The 12,500-nt window shown below is 36.0% G+C and overlaps 1 protein-coding gene across 1 annotated transcript in view; it reads right to left on the reverse strand.

Moving 5' to 3' along the window:
- The window catches only part of LOC144964221 (atrial natriuretic peptide receptor 1-like), a 123,150-nt gene that overhangs the window by 80,126 nt on the left and 30,524 nt on the right, over positions 1-12,500 (reverse strand). Inside the window, exons 5-8 of the mRNA XM_078898236.1 lie at positions 10,351-10,472; positions 5,875-6,068; positions 3,475-3,588; positions 2,032-2,167 (exon numbers count right to left, since the gene is read on the reverse strand). Of these exons, the coding sequence (XP_078754362.1) occupies positions 2,032-2,167; positions 3,475-3,588; positions 5,875-6,068; positions 10,351-10,472 (566 nt within the window). The remainder of the gene's footprint in view (positions 1-2,031; positions 2,168-3,474; positions 3,589-5,874; positions 6,069-10,350; positions 10,473-12,500) is intronic.

Consider the following 12,500-nt stretch of genomic DNA (forward strand, 5'->3'; position numbering starts at 1 on the left):
GTTGAGAAGATGGTCAATAAGCTTCAATGCTGGCTAACACTTCGCGGCGTTGTCTGTGTTGAACCCATGACCCCATGAAGTCGGGGAGAGCCGCTCAAGATAGACATTGAGTTTGAAACCACTTTTTTGGAGTGGTGGATAGCTCATACGGTAAAGTCACGCTCTCTCCGGCCAGGCGGAGTAGTCGTACCAGTAAGGTGGCGGGTTCGAGCCGCCATCGCCGGCGCTAAATTTTTATTCTCTCTCTCTCTCTCTCTCTCTGTCTCTCTCTCTCTCTCTCTCTCTCTCTCTCTCTCTCTATATATATATATATATATATATATATATATATATATATATAATATATATATTATCTTCTTGCACTTTCCTACTCACTTCATTTCATGATATTATCAATTGAAAGTTCGTTTTTTTAAATCGGCACATCTTCCACCCCACACAATGTTCATATTTTCAAAACACCGTTTCTTCTTTCTCCAAATCTTTCGCCGTCCGTCGCTGAACGAAACACAAAAGCGACTTTCGTCACTGAAAAGTCGTCCGAAGTTGGTAGAAATGGATTTTGTCGTATCGTATTTACCATGTGCTCGTCTTGCTGTGGAGTTGTTTTACTTTAGGACCTTTTCCAGAGATATCTTTAACATTGTTCTTTTCGTTCATTTTAATCAAAAAAGTCTTGTTATTGCTGACTTTGAAAAACCAAAACGATTTCCAACCTGAGTCTTCGACAAACCTTCTCTGCACATGCCGATTGCTTGGTGTCTTTCGGCGACTGTTAAACGACCCATGATCATAAAAATACAATGGCAAGTTGAATGGTTGTAATTTTATTTTGTTAAAAAAAAATTGAGCTTAAAATTGAGCTTTATATAGCGCAATGTCAACTAAATGTGCTCAAAGAGCTTTACAAGGGGTCCCTGATCAACAGCAACATTTAACATGTAGGATGGGACATGACGCCTGTTATGCGATATTACAACTTTTCGGACAAAGACAACGATGTTAACGGCCAGGTACTCATTTTACACCTGAGTACGGTGAGAGAATGCGAGTAAAAAGCCTTTTCCAAGGACTCAACTATGCGCCGAACGCGAGGCTCGAACCCAGGACCTTCCGATCCGAAAGCCAGTGTCATACCTCTAGACCACATAGCCGCAATTTTGTTTACGTTTCTACAAAACCATAATGACGTGAGTACATGTGCCATTGTAACCTTTGTATTTTCTTTTTCATTCAAGATTCACAAGAAATGATTTTTCCCTCATAATTTGTGTACGCCATTTGTTGGATTTTGTATTGTAAGATTATGACATGCGTTCTTTAAACGGTCATAACAAAGAAGCGAATAACAATAACTTACTATCAAATTTTACAAAATTGGACACTCTATGAAACTGTCTAATTTATATGTAATTATTTTTAATTGCGAATGAAAAGAAACCGTTCAAAGAGCGTTGCGTTCATCATGGAGCCGAGCACACACACACACACACACACACACACACACACATATATATATATATATAATATATATATATATATATATATAATTAGATATAAATATATAAATAGTCTGGCTAAATGGTCTAGTGGAATGAGACTGACCTTCGGATCGGAAGGTCCTGGTTTCAAGTCCCGCTATAGGCGGTGCATAGCTGAAAAGGCTCTTTACTCACAATATCTCACAATACTCAGGTGATGGGTGTAAAATGAATAGCTGTCCAATAACAGCGTTGTGTCTGTCCGAGAAAATAATAAATGTAGAATTGATAAACAGACATAATGTCCGTCCTCCATGTAAAGTGTTGCTGTTGACTAGGGAACCTTGCAAAGCGATTTGAGCACGTTTAGTGGAAATTGCGCAATATTAATGCTCAAGAAAATGTATGTAAAAATAAAGATTAGTGTTCATAGGTACATGTCATGGTTGTAGTGATAATGATTAATAAAATGATGACGATGACGTTGATGATGATGACGTTGAAGGTGATGATAATAACCTTTAATAATGATAATAAATGATTCTGTTACCTCTAAAAACGACTCCTTGTGCTTGTTTAAACATCAGCGTTCCACTTTTATAATCAAGTTCGTGGCTCAGGGTATCATTGAGGACAAGAAGGTACAGGTATACAACGTCGTATAGAAATGGAGAATATTCTGAACCCTGTGGATGAATAGATTTTATTTCCAGATTGCTGGGCGTGGGGCAGAACATTATGATGTGATAAGCATGTTCTATTATTAGTCATTTTGTAAAATATACTATTCATTGGGTCTTCTCATGCTTATAATATCTGGATGTGTCCATATTGAACGTAATGTTTCTAACATGGAATAAATTAAAAACAATTTTATTAAGCGTACTTAACAGAAGAATAGTGATGCTATGTGTTCTAATGGTATTACATTTGCCTTCGGGACGGAAGATCTAGGGTTCGAGTTCGCTCTGGGGAGCTCATAGTTGAGTTCTTGGAAAAGGCTTTTACCGTATACAGATGAAAAATGATTACCTAACTATTAACTAAGGATATCAATGCAGCTGACAAAGTAGCACAAAGGAAGTTATGTTTTCTTGCTACAAAAGTACAACTAACCTATAAGATCTAGCAATGAATTCCAGTGCCGTAATGAACCGGTTCTTAATTGTGTTATCAAATTAAGAAATTGGGAGCAGGTACCGGTGTAAGATAAAGAACTGAACAAGCGTGCATGAACGGTGCCAGACAAAGCAAGAAAGAAAAATACCCCCCCCCCTTCCCAAAAAAAAATAATCATCCCCAAATAATCAGTTGACATCGACTGGGGATCGAACCTCAGACCTTCTGATTACCGGTCAGACGTACTACCATTACAAGGGTAGCACGTCTAACTGGTAATCAGAAGGTCTGAGGTTCGATCCCCAGTCGAGGTCGACTGATTTATTTTGGATGTTTTTTTTCTTGTATTTTTCTTTCTTGCTTTGTCTGGCACCGTTCATGCCCACTTGTTCAGTTGTTTATTTTCATTGTGTTATTACAGGATATTAGCCATGGGGTTAACCCTCTCCTTACCACCCATAGGAAAATCGTCACATTTGTTACGATGAAAGCGACAATTTTATCATTCTGATTTCCCTTGTATATCACAAAATTTAAAGAAATGCTTTGATTACAGCTATAAATACTAAACATTGTGTTGTAAATCTCACTTGTTCCTTTTTGTTTGAGAAAGAAAAGTCTATCTTTATGCTGGGTGGGTGTGAATTTTCGGGGGAAATTATAAAAAGAGCTACTAGGGAGAGAGTTAACCTCTAACCTCTGCCAAAGATATTCAAAGTTCAAGTGTTTTGAAGTGAATGGGTTTCATTCATTTCATGATAATGTAAATAATGATGATGATGATGATGATGATGATGATGATGATGATGATGATGATGATGTCGACGACAACATGATAAAGACGATGGTAATGATGAAAATGATATCAACCTACTCGAAGTCCCCTTTCCTTTGTTTTATTGTAGAACCACGGATACTCCATCATTTTCTCTGGTATCAGATCTCTGAAGTTTTCAACTCTCTCACCAGCCATTTCTGCCACGGTAATCTATGATCATTACAAGGTGAAGAATTTCATTATTTGAGATATTTTCCACTTATTTCAAAAAATTGGCGCTAAAACAAGGGCATTGCTAACCTAAATATCTTAAACAAATTAGAGGTTTTATATAGATAGAATGAAAATGACGTCACTCGGGTTTTGTTATTGTATTTTGCCATCCACGTTTATGAGTAATTCTCACTTAACTGTATTAACCAGACTATAAAAGTTCATGGTTACACAGAGTTTTGTGTGTTGGTCCGTTATACTTCCGGATGGCAATGTTGTGAGCTTCTTATCCAGGCGCGTACTATCTACAGAGCAATATCCACTAAATGTGCTCAAAGCGCTTTACAAAGGGTCCCTGACCAACGGCAGCACGTAACATGTAGAACGAGACACAGAGACAACGCTGTTGACGACCAGGTACTCATTTTACACCTGATTACGGTGAGAGAATGAGAGTAAAGTGTCTTTTCTAAGGACTCAACTATGCACCGAGAGAATCTCGAACCCAGGACCGTCCGATCCGAAAACGAGTGTCATGCCAACAGACCACATAGCCGCACAAGTGTTGACAGAGATGTAGTTCGTTGGGTATCGTTTACTTCTTTTTTTTTTTAGCTAGATATAATGACTATAAAGTCAAGGTTTTCTCCAAATTTCCTCTTGACTAAGTATAGGTAAACATGTGTTTGGAAGTCATTCTGTTCAGGAACCCGTTCTTTTACCCAAATTAGTCTAAGCATTATGCTTGTTCTCAGAGTTGAATAAATAAACAATTGAGTAAATTGAGCTTTTCTTATATAGCGCAATATCCACTAAATGTGCTCAAAGCGCTTTACAAGGGGTCCCTGACCAACAGCAACGCGCAACATTGTAGAACGAGCCATGACGCCTGTCAGGCGATATTACAATTTTTTTTCCGGCCAGGTACTCATTTTACACCTGAGTACGGTGAGAGAATGTAAGTAAAGACACGATTTATTTTCCATGTAACATAATTATTAAATGATTTATTAAAAACAAAACGGTGGGCACTTCAGAGCACTTTGGGTGATTTGTGCACTTGACTATTAGAATGTACTTCATGCATATTCATACAAAATATTAGACAATTCGTAAGATTAGTCAAAAGCTATCGGAATGAATGCGCCAATGTGTATTTTCTCTGTGTCCTGGAATAGTTATTATAGTACTTATAATATAGAACGATAATAATAATAATAATAATAATAATAATAATAATAATAATAAATAATAATAATAATATAATAATAATAATAATAATAATAATAATATATAATAATAATAATAATAATAATATTAATAATAATAATAATAATAATAATAATAATAATAATAATATAATAATAATAATAATAATAATATTAATAATAATAATAATAATAATAATAATAATAATATAATAATAATAATAATAATAATAATAATATAATAATAATAATATAATAATAATAAATATAATAATAATAATAATAATAATAATAATAATAATAATAATAATAATAATAATAATAATAATAATGACAGCAATAATAATAGAGAATTTTGTGTAGAGCTTTACCCTATAGATAATAGTCCCTACGCAATTTATTTATTTATTTATTGGCTTTAAAACGATAGGATTTGTTTAATATAAAACTTTTCCTTGCCCCCAATACTAAAGACGAAATTACAAGTTATACGTGTCTATATCTTATAATGAATGTTGCTAATGATAAGGGCGATTATTAATTGATAAACTCTTCTGTTACTCCACATCGTATGTAAGGATTTGACTTGATTTTTCTGCTTTGAAGACAATCAATTCGGGGATACAAGTATTTGTGTTAGAAGACGAAATACTCCACTGACAATTTTATTTACAGCAAATAGTAACATTTCAAAGTTTTCTTTAGCCATATTATCGGCGTTGTCGCAACAAAATGCAGAGCTTCTGATTAACCTAGTATAGTCAAGTAAATCGAAGACAATTTTGGAAAAAAATTATTTCAACGACCATTATCCTCGCTCATCAAAACATAGGATGCAATAATGTAACCATCGAAACATTTTGATTTAGAAGCATTTAATTTTGGAGCAAAAGGTCGTCTTGAACGACCGAATAATACGCATGAAATCTTAGTTATACAAATAACACCATTTGATAATTAAAATCTACTTTAGATGTTTTGTGAATTACTGGGAATAATGATGATATAGATTTGAGTATATTATATATTTAACGTCAAAGTCAAGTCTATCAATTGATAGAAGGCCCTGAATTACCTGGAAAACATACTTGAAGGCCTCTTTACCCGTCGAGTCGTCATCGGTCTCCACCACCCACGGCGTTAAGACATTTGAAGCTGGCAACTGATCAGGTACGATGAAGATAAAATCACCCTTGGTCATTCCTTTCACCTCAGCTCGAAGCAAAATTCGCTTCCGGTCAGAAATGTTTTCCGAGCAGAGCAGCACAACTGGATTAATTTTTTTACAGTTAAAATGTAGTAGTAAAATACCCAAAAATGAATGAATTAACACAAATCACAATCTGTAGTGGTTTTGGTCTTATGCTTCCACTACTTAACATTCTTTTTAAAATTAGTGTGAACGCTTTATATTGGTAAAAGACATATAACGTATAAACAAGCTGGCACATGTATGCAGATCTTAATAGTTGAACATAGTTATGCGCTTGTTATATTATCCGTTGTCCACAGAAATTTGATATGTAAGAAATTTTCTATTGTCAAGGGCTTAGTAACACACAAACATACACACACACATACGCACATACACACACACACACACACACACACACACACACTTTTGTCCATTGCTATAATTTTTCTTTTATCTTTTATAACATCTATGCCAAATTAAACTTACTAGACAATGGCTATTGTAACTTTGGTAAAAGCATTATTGATTATTGTAATGAAGAGAAGAATAGCTTTTATGTCCGCTCCTTGTTGTATTAATAGCAACTGCTTTGTTTATTTTTTTTCGTATAAGATGGAAACTCTTAATGGACAATTAGATATCATAGAAGGGTGGCCTGAAAAGTTTTGCAATTTCCATAAAAACACCGTTTTTTGGGGTAATAATTCGTTAACTGTCTCCTTACCAGCCATTTTCAGGATTTTCCCCAAAACTTCCCACCTAACTAACACAACAGCAGTAAAGTTCTTGTCATACACAATTTCTTTAGCCAAACATGCTCTACAACACACTGTTTATTTTCTTTACATTTTATGATGTACAAGAATAATGTGAATAAGAAAAATGTTGGTTGTATCGTAACGAATGTGACGATTTTCCTATAGTTGGCAAGGAGAGGGTTAAACAATTAATCAAAAGAAAGCTTAAAATCCCAGCTACAGATATTTTTGACATAGTTACCGTCACAACCAACACAGAGCTGCCAACGCCTCACGGTTTGACGAATACCGTCGGCAAAAACCTGACGCCCTTTCGATCTACACCAAGATCGGACAGCAGCTTTAACGTCTTTGTCGCTTTCATAGTGGTTTTCTTTGAGATACCCCATCAATTTAGGGAATAAGAAAAAGTCTGAAGGTGCTAGGTCGGGATTGTAAGGTGGATGTTCATCCAACTTCTTTTTTCGCAATGTCAGTTTGTCTAACACGACTATAGTCTGTTGACTGCCTTTCTGTGTTCTTCGGGACTTCGCGCAATGGGTTTGATCTTAAAGTTATGTTTCGATCGGGTCTCCTCGAATCTTACCCATCTTTAAGCAGTGCTATAATCAACACAAGCGTCACCACAAACAACTTCATTTTGTTTTGGGTTTCAATGGGTGAGCAACCTTCAGAATTCAATAACAGTCAGTTGCTTGAATCGAATATCTTTTAAACAGTTTACCACTGGAAATTATGCCCATGGTAAAGATTTCACCACTGGAAACTCGTTATACCAGGAAAATGTCATGCGATTGGTTTTTCTTAGTTTTGGTTCATGTAATGTCAGCAAAATTTTGCCTGCACCAAAAATACTCACTCTCATGATACGTATAATTCTTAAAGATCATTTCAAGGGATTGTTTTACGAACTCGAATGAACGGATGCGGGTTATGATGATATTTCTGCTGAGCCTCTATCGATAATATTACCGACACAATCGGACACAGGAAATAAATATCAGTCCAGCATGTTCAATTTACTGTGTTTAAGTCACACATTATTATCCTCATCGTGCTTTACACGAATTCATCATCTTCTCGAACAGAAAATAGGTAACATTGATTTCGAAAGTGAGAGCCTGGTACATTAATGCCAGTTACTGATTGAGATGATGACATTATTGCGAAAGTATATGATTGTCTGGAATACAATTATCACATCGCCCTTTACTTGGTCTTGAAAATGAGATAAAAGCAGCTGATTCTCGAATGAGTCACTATTTTTTTTCGGCTGTGTAGAGTGAAATTTTTAGCGCAAGGCCCGCTCTTTGAGGGTCAAAATGGCAAAGTCCCAGGTTTTAGAGTATTTTCCAAGATGGGGGTCATTTAAATCGAATATTTGGACTAATTTTCTGGTCAACCTTTTTAATACGTCTTTTTTTCCAACGTACAATTAACTGGTTACATTTGCCATTGTATGAAAGTGGTGAATGATTAAACATTGGTTCTTTCTCTTTGTAAAAAGATTCAAGGAAAGTACGTATGATAACTCGGAGGTTGTGCCTAATGTTTTGTTTCTGTTATTTTTTTTTTTTACATTTCTATATCAACACGTTTTTCTTTGTTGGCCTGTTCCGTTGTGGATTCCAATTATCTAGCTACAAATATACGTGATTTAAGAATAACTCAGATCTGCTAAATGCTCGGTATTGATTAAGAAAGGCGTCATTCCTCATGATGATGACGTCTATTGATGGACTGCAAATTGTGACAGAACTACTGGATCGATATGGCTGGGAACTAAGAAAACCCCAGTGCTAAAAGTACTTAAATCTCATTTTAAAAAATTATTTTTCAGCTAACCAGGGATAGACTGAAAAGTAGGATCCCTTCACTCACTCACAAATCACAATTCTATTATATATATATATATATATATATATATATATATATATATATATATATATATATATATTACTATAGCCGAGTCTTTAACCTTTATCTCCATTTTATAATTCGGTGTCTAAAGGTTTGTATCATTCCCTAAAACGGTAAAATATGCACCAAACAGGAACATTTCAAAATCTAGATTGAGACATCATTTATTTTATTTCATGAGAAATATCTTGCCTTTTATCATATTGCATTTTCTCGGCATCTTTGTTTGTCTGTTTTGTATATTTGTTAATTGATAGTGTGGATTAGGTATTTTTTTTACAAATGTTTGATTTAATGTCTTAATGTTATTGTCAATATAATGCGCATAGAGTACGATCTAGTCCTGGTTATGCTCTGTAGAAAAGCTATATTTTTTCATATATATAATTTATTGTGGTTGAAGTCTACTTTAAGTGCGATGCTTTACAAATGAAGAGGTGTTTTCCAAAACTGGTGAGGTAGACTTTTCCATTTTTTGCGATTTACTCTCCATGAACTTGATTGAAACTTTAAAATAACGTTAAGTATCAATCGACATAATAATTTCGTTATTATTAGTATCAAATTGAGATAAAATCACAGGATATAATCTACGTCAAGAGATTTTCTAGAGGATCTACTCTTATTTATATCGAAATGGATAATACGCAAATGACGAGTTTTGGGAAATCATTCCTTATTTATAGTATCAGCTACATTCGCCAGTTTCGGCGGCTTGTGAGTGCTAGTTATTTTGAACCGAATAATGAAAAGGTGTTTTAGATACCAGAAAAATATGCTTTGCATGTGGACATATCTAGAGACTGATTTAATGAAGATATATTTCAACAGAGATGTAGCCAACGGATTAAAGCGAAGATTCTGTAAATTTGGTGGTTTTGTTTTGCTTAATTTTGATATTTTGAAGTAGTGGAAATTACTTACTAAAAACACAGTGTATTGCATTGCCTTACCCACAAATCTCATGCAATTTCTGCCGTCCAAAATAACATATTTTTCTTGAAGAGTTTCAAAATCATTATAAAGAAAAGTTAAAGATCTAAACAAGTGTGTAAAAAAGGGGCCAGACAAAGCAAGAAAGAAAAATACAAGAAAAAAAAACCATCCCAAAAATTCTGTCTGCCACGACTGGAGGATCGAACCTCAGACCTCGAAGCAGACTGATTTTTTGGGGGTGTTTTTTCTTGTATTTTTCTTTCTTGCTATGTCTGGAATCTTTTATATACTTTTTTTTCAGATCTTTTTCTTACACCAGTGCCTGCTCCCTAGTTTCTCAATAACATAAAGATAATTTGTACTGTCCAGTGTCCAGTGAATTCTGCGGCTTTTTACCGCTTATACACTTCAGAAATGGGAGAAAATCCGTCAGTTAATGGATGATCAAAACATTCGTTCGTTGGAACGAAGTTGACGTCACTCTGTGTTTTGTTCTTATTGTTTTCTGGTAGTATAGTGATTAGTTCTCAATAAATTATATCAGTCCGACTATAAACGTTTAAGGTTACACAGAGTTTGTTACACAGTATGTTAGTACGTCTTAGCTGGAGGGTAAAAGTCGTGAGTATTTTAACTAAATGTTAACATTAAGACTATCATATTGACTTGTGCTTGCGATGTCCCTTGACTTGAGTACAAAACAAAAAGTCTTCAACTGAACGAAAATGTCTTTTCAACTTACTTCTTCCCCTTTGGCCTACTCTCGTCAGCAAAGCGTCGATGTCGGGTGTTGATATCCCATCATCAATGATAATCCAGTCCTCGACTCGGACTTCATTCTCTCGGAAGATGGCATCCACGGCACTGAGAAAATGACAGATAAAAGGCAATGTGAATATCATGGCAGAGCAGTCGTCACGTCACGCTATCTACTATTCCGGTTCCAAAATCATTGGAAGTGTGTTTGTAACTCGACCTTCGGAGGACGAATGTTAAACAAGTTATATTTATATTGAATCATAGCATAACTATTTTAGTAATAGGACGTATAAACATATTCTTAGGATTACAGGACGTAAAAGAAAGCGAGGATAGATGATCTTTTTTGACCAGCATATATATGGACTACAAAGTATTAAACTCTCACTCTTAAACCAGAAGATTAGTTACAAAGGCTATGTATCCAATCCTCCGGAAGAGTGGTTTTACACTTCCAATGAAATTGTAACCAGTTTTTTGACATCACACTTTCATTATCTATCGCCGTTAAGTTGGCTTCTTGAAAATAGATAAAGAAAAAGAACTTGAAAAACTTGTGTTTGTTTTTAGAAGTTGAATTGACAACGTTTGCGATTCCTATAGACTATATCAACGTTTCCAATAGTGGCCGATTCATCAATACTCATGCTGGCTCCAAAACAGGGTCCGGCAGTATTCTCAATATATAAAAAGTGGAATGATGCGCGCGCGCGACTCGCGTGTGTGTTTGTACGTGTGAGTATACGGGAAGGGAAAAGAGCTAAGAGAGAGAGAGAGAGAGAGAGAGAGAGAGAGAGAGAGAGAAGAGAGAGAGAGAGAGACAGACAGAGGCAGATATATATATATATATATATATATATATATATATAAGAGAGAGAGAGAGAGAGAGAGAGAGAGAGAGAGAGAGAAAGGGTGTGTATGTGTGTATGTGTGTGTGTGAGAGAGAGAGAGAGAAAGGGTGTATGTGTGTATATATATATATATATATATGTGTGTGTGTGTGTGTGTGAGAGAGAGAGAGAGAAAGAGTGAGAAGAGAGTGTATGTGTGTGTGAGAGAGAGAGAGATAGATAGAGAGAGAGAGAGGAATATCTGCAGCATCAGAGAGAGTTATTATCTCTTCTTCCAACACACCCTCTCGCCTAGATTCTCTCTTACACACAAAAAACCACCTTCCACCAACACATACACACACACACACACACTCACTCTCTCTTTCTCTCTCTCCCTCTCCCTCCCCCTCTCTCTCTCTCTCTCCCTCCTCTCTCTCTACTCCTGTCTCTCTTCTCCCTCCCCTTTTCTCCTCACCTTTTTCTCTGGGGAGGGGTTGGGTAAAAACTTTGTCAGTTGTCCCCTAGTCCGTGAGTACTCCCTAACATACGTTTTACCACTCTCCCAGCCTGCACACGCTTTTAATATGCATTTCAACTCCTCTCTCTGTCTCTCTCTCTCCCTCCCCTCCCTCTCTCTCATTTCCCTTCCAAGGTATACACACACACACAAACACACACAATTCACACCACTAAAAAATGTGAGACAGAGATGACGTTTAAAAACAACTCAATTGCGTCACCTAAGGCCCGTGAAAAGAAAAGGGGGCAAAGAACTAGTCATTCGTCGCAAAGCTATCGTGGAGCCATGTCGAAACTTACAAAGTCACAACAAAATCAACCTATTGGCATCATCAAGAACGATTCGAGAAAAGTTTAATTTTTCCAAGACTGCCGCCATTAATCATACAGAACAAAACCAGAAAAAACTGGCACCGTTGCAGATTTTCCTGGGAGTGGCAGAAATTGTCTGCCTTCAGATCAAGAGGACCTCGAGATCACCCTTCGTCACGAGGAAGATCCCTTTGCAAACGTGAGAGAGAGACAACGAATAACTTTGACGTTTCTTCCTCTACAGTTCGACGTCGGCTGAAAAACGGTGGATTGAAGTGTTAACCACTCTACGTTGGAACTCCTCACAGACGAGAGACTTTTCAAACTGTCATATTTGGACGGCAGAGTACGGATCTGGCGGAGAGAGGGGAAGTGTTTTATAGCATATGCGTCAAAGAAGTTGAACGAAGTGTAAGAGGATCGGTCATGGTTTGGGCAGGCATCAGCTCTAACCATCGAACGAAACTTG

The sequence above is a fragment of the Berghia stephanieae genome, chromosome 2, assembly GCF_034508935.2.
Source record: "Berghia stephanieae isolate SIO BIC M18660-M18661 chromosome 2, UCSD_Bste_1.3, whole genome shotgun sequence".
Lineage (NCBI taxonomy): Eukaryota > Metazoa > Mollusca > Gastropoda > Nudibranchia > Aeolidiidae > Berghia > Berghia stephanieae.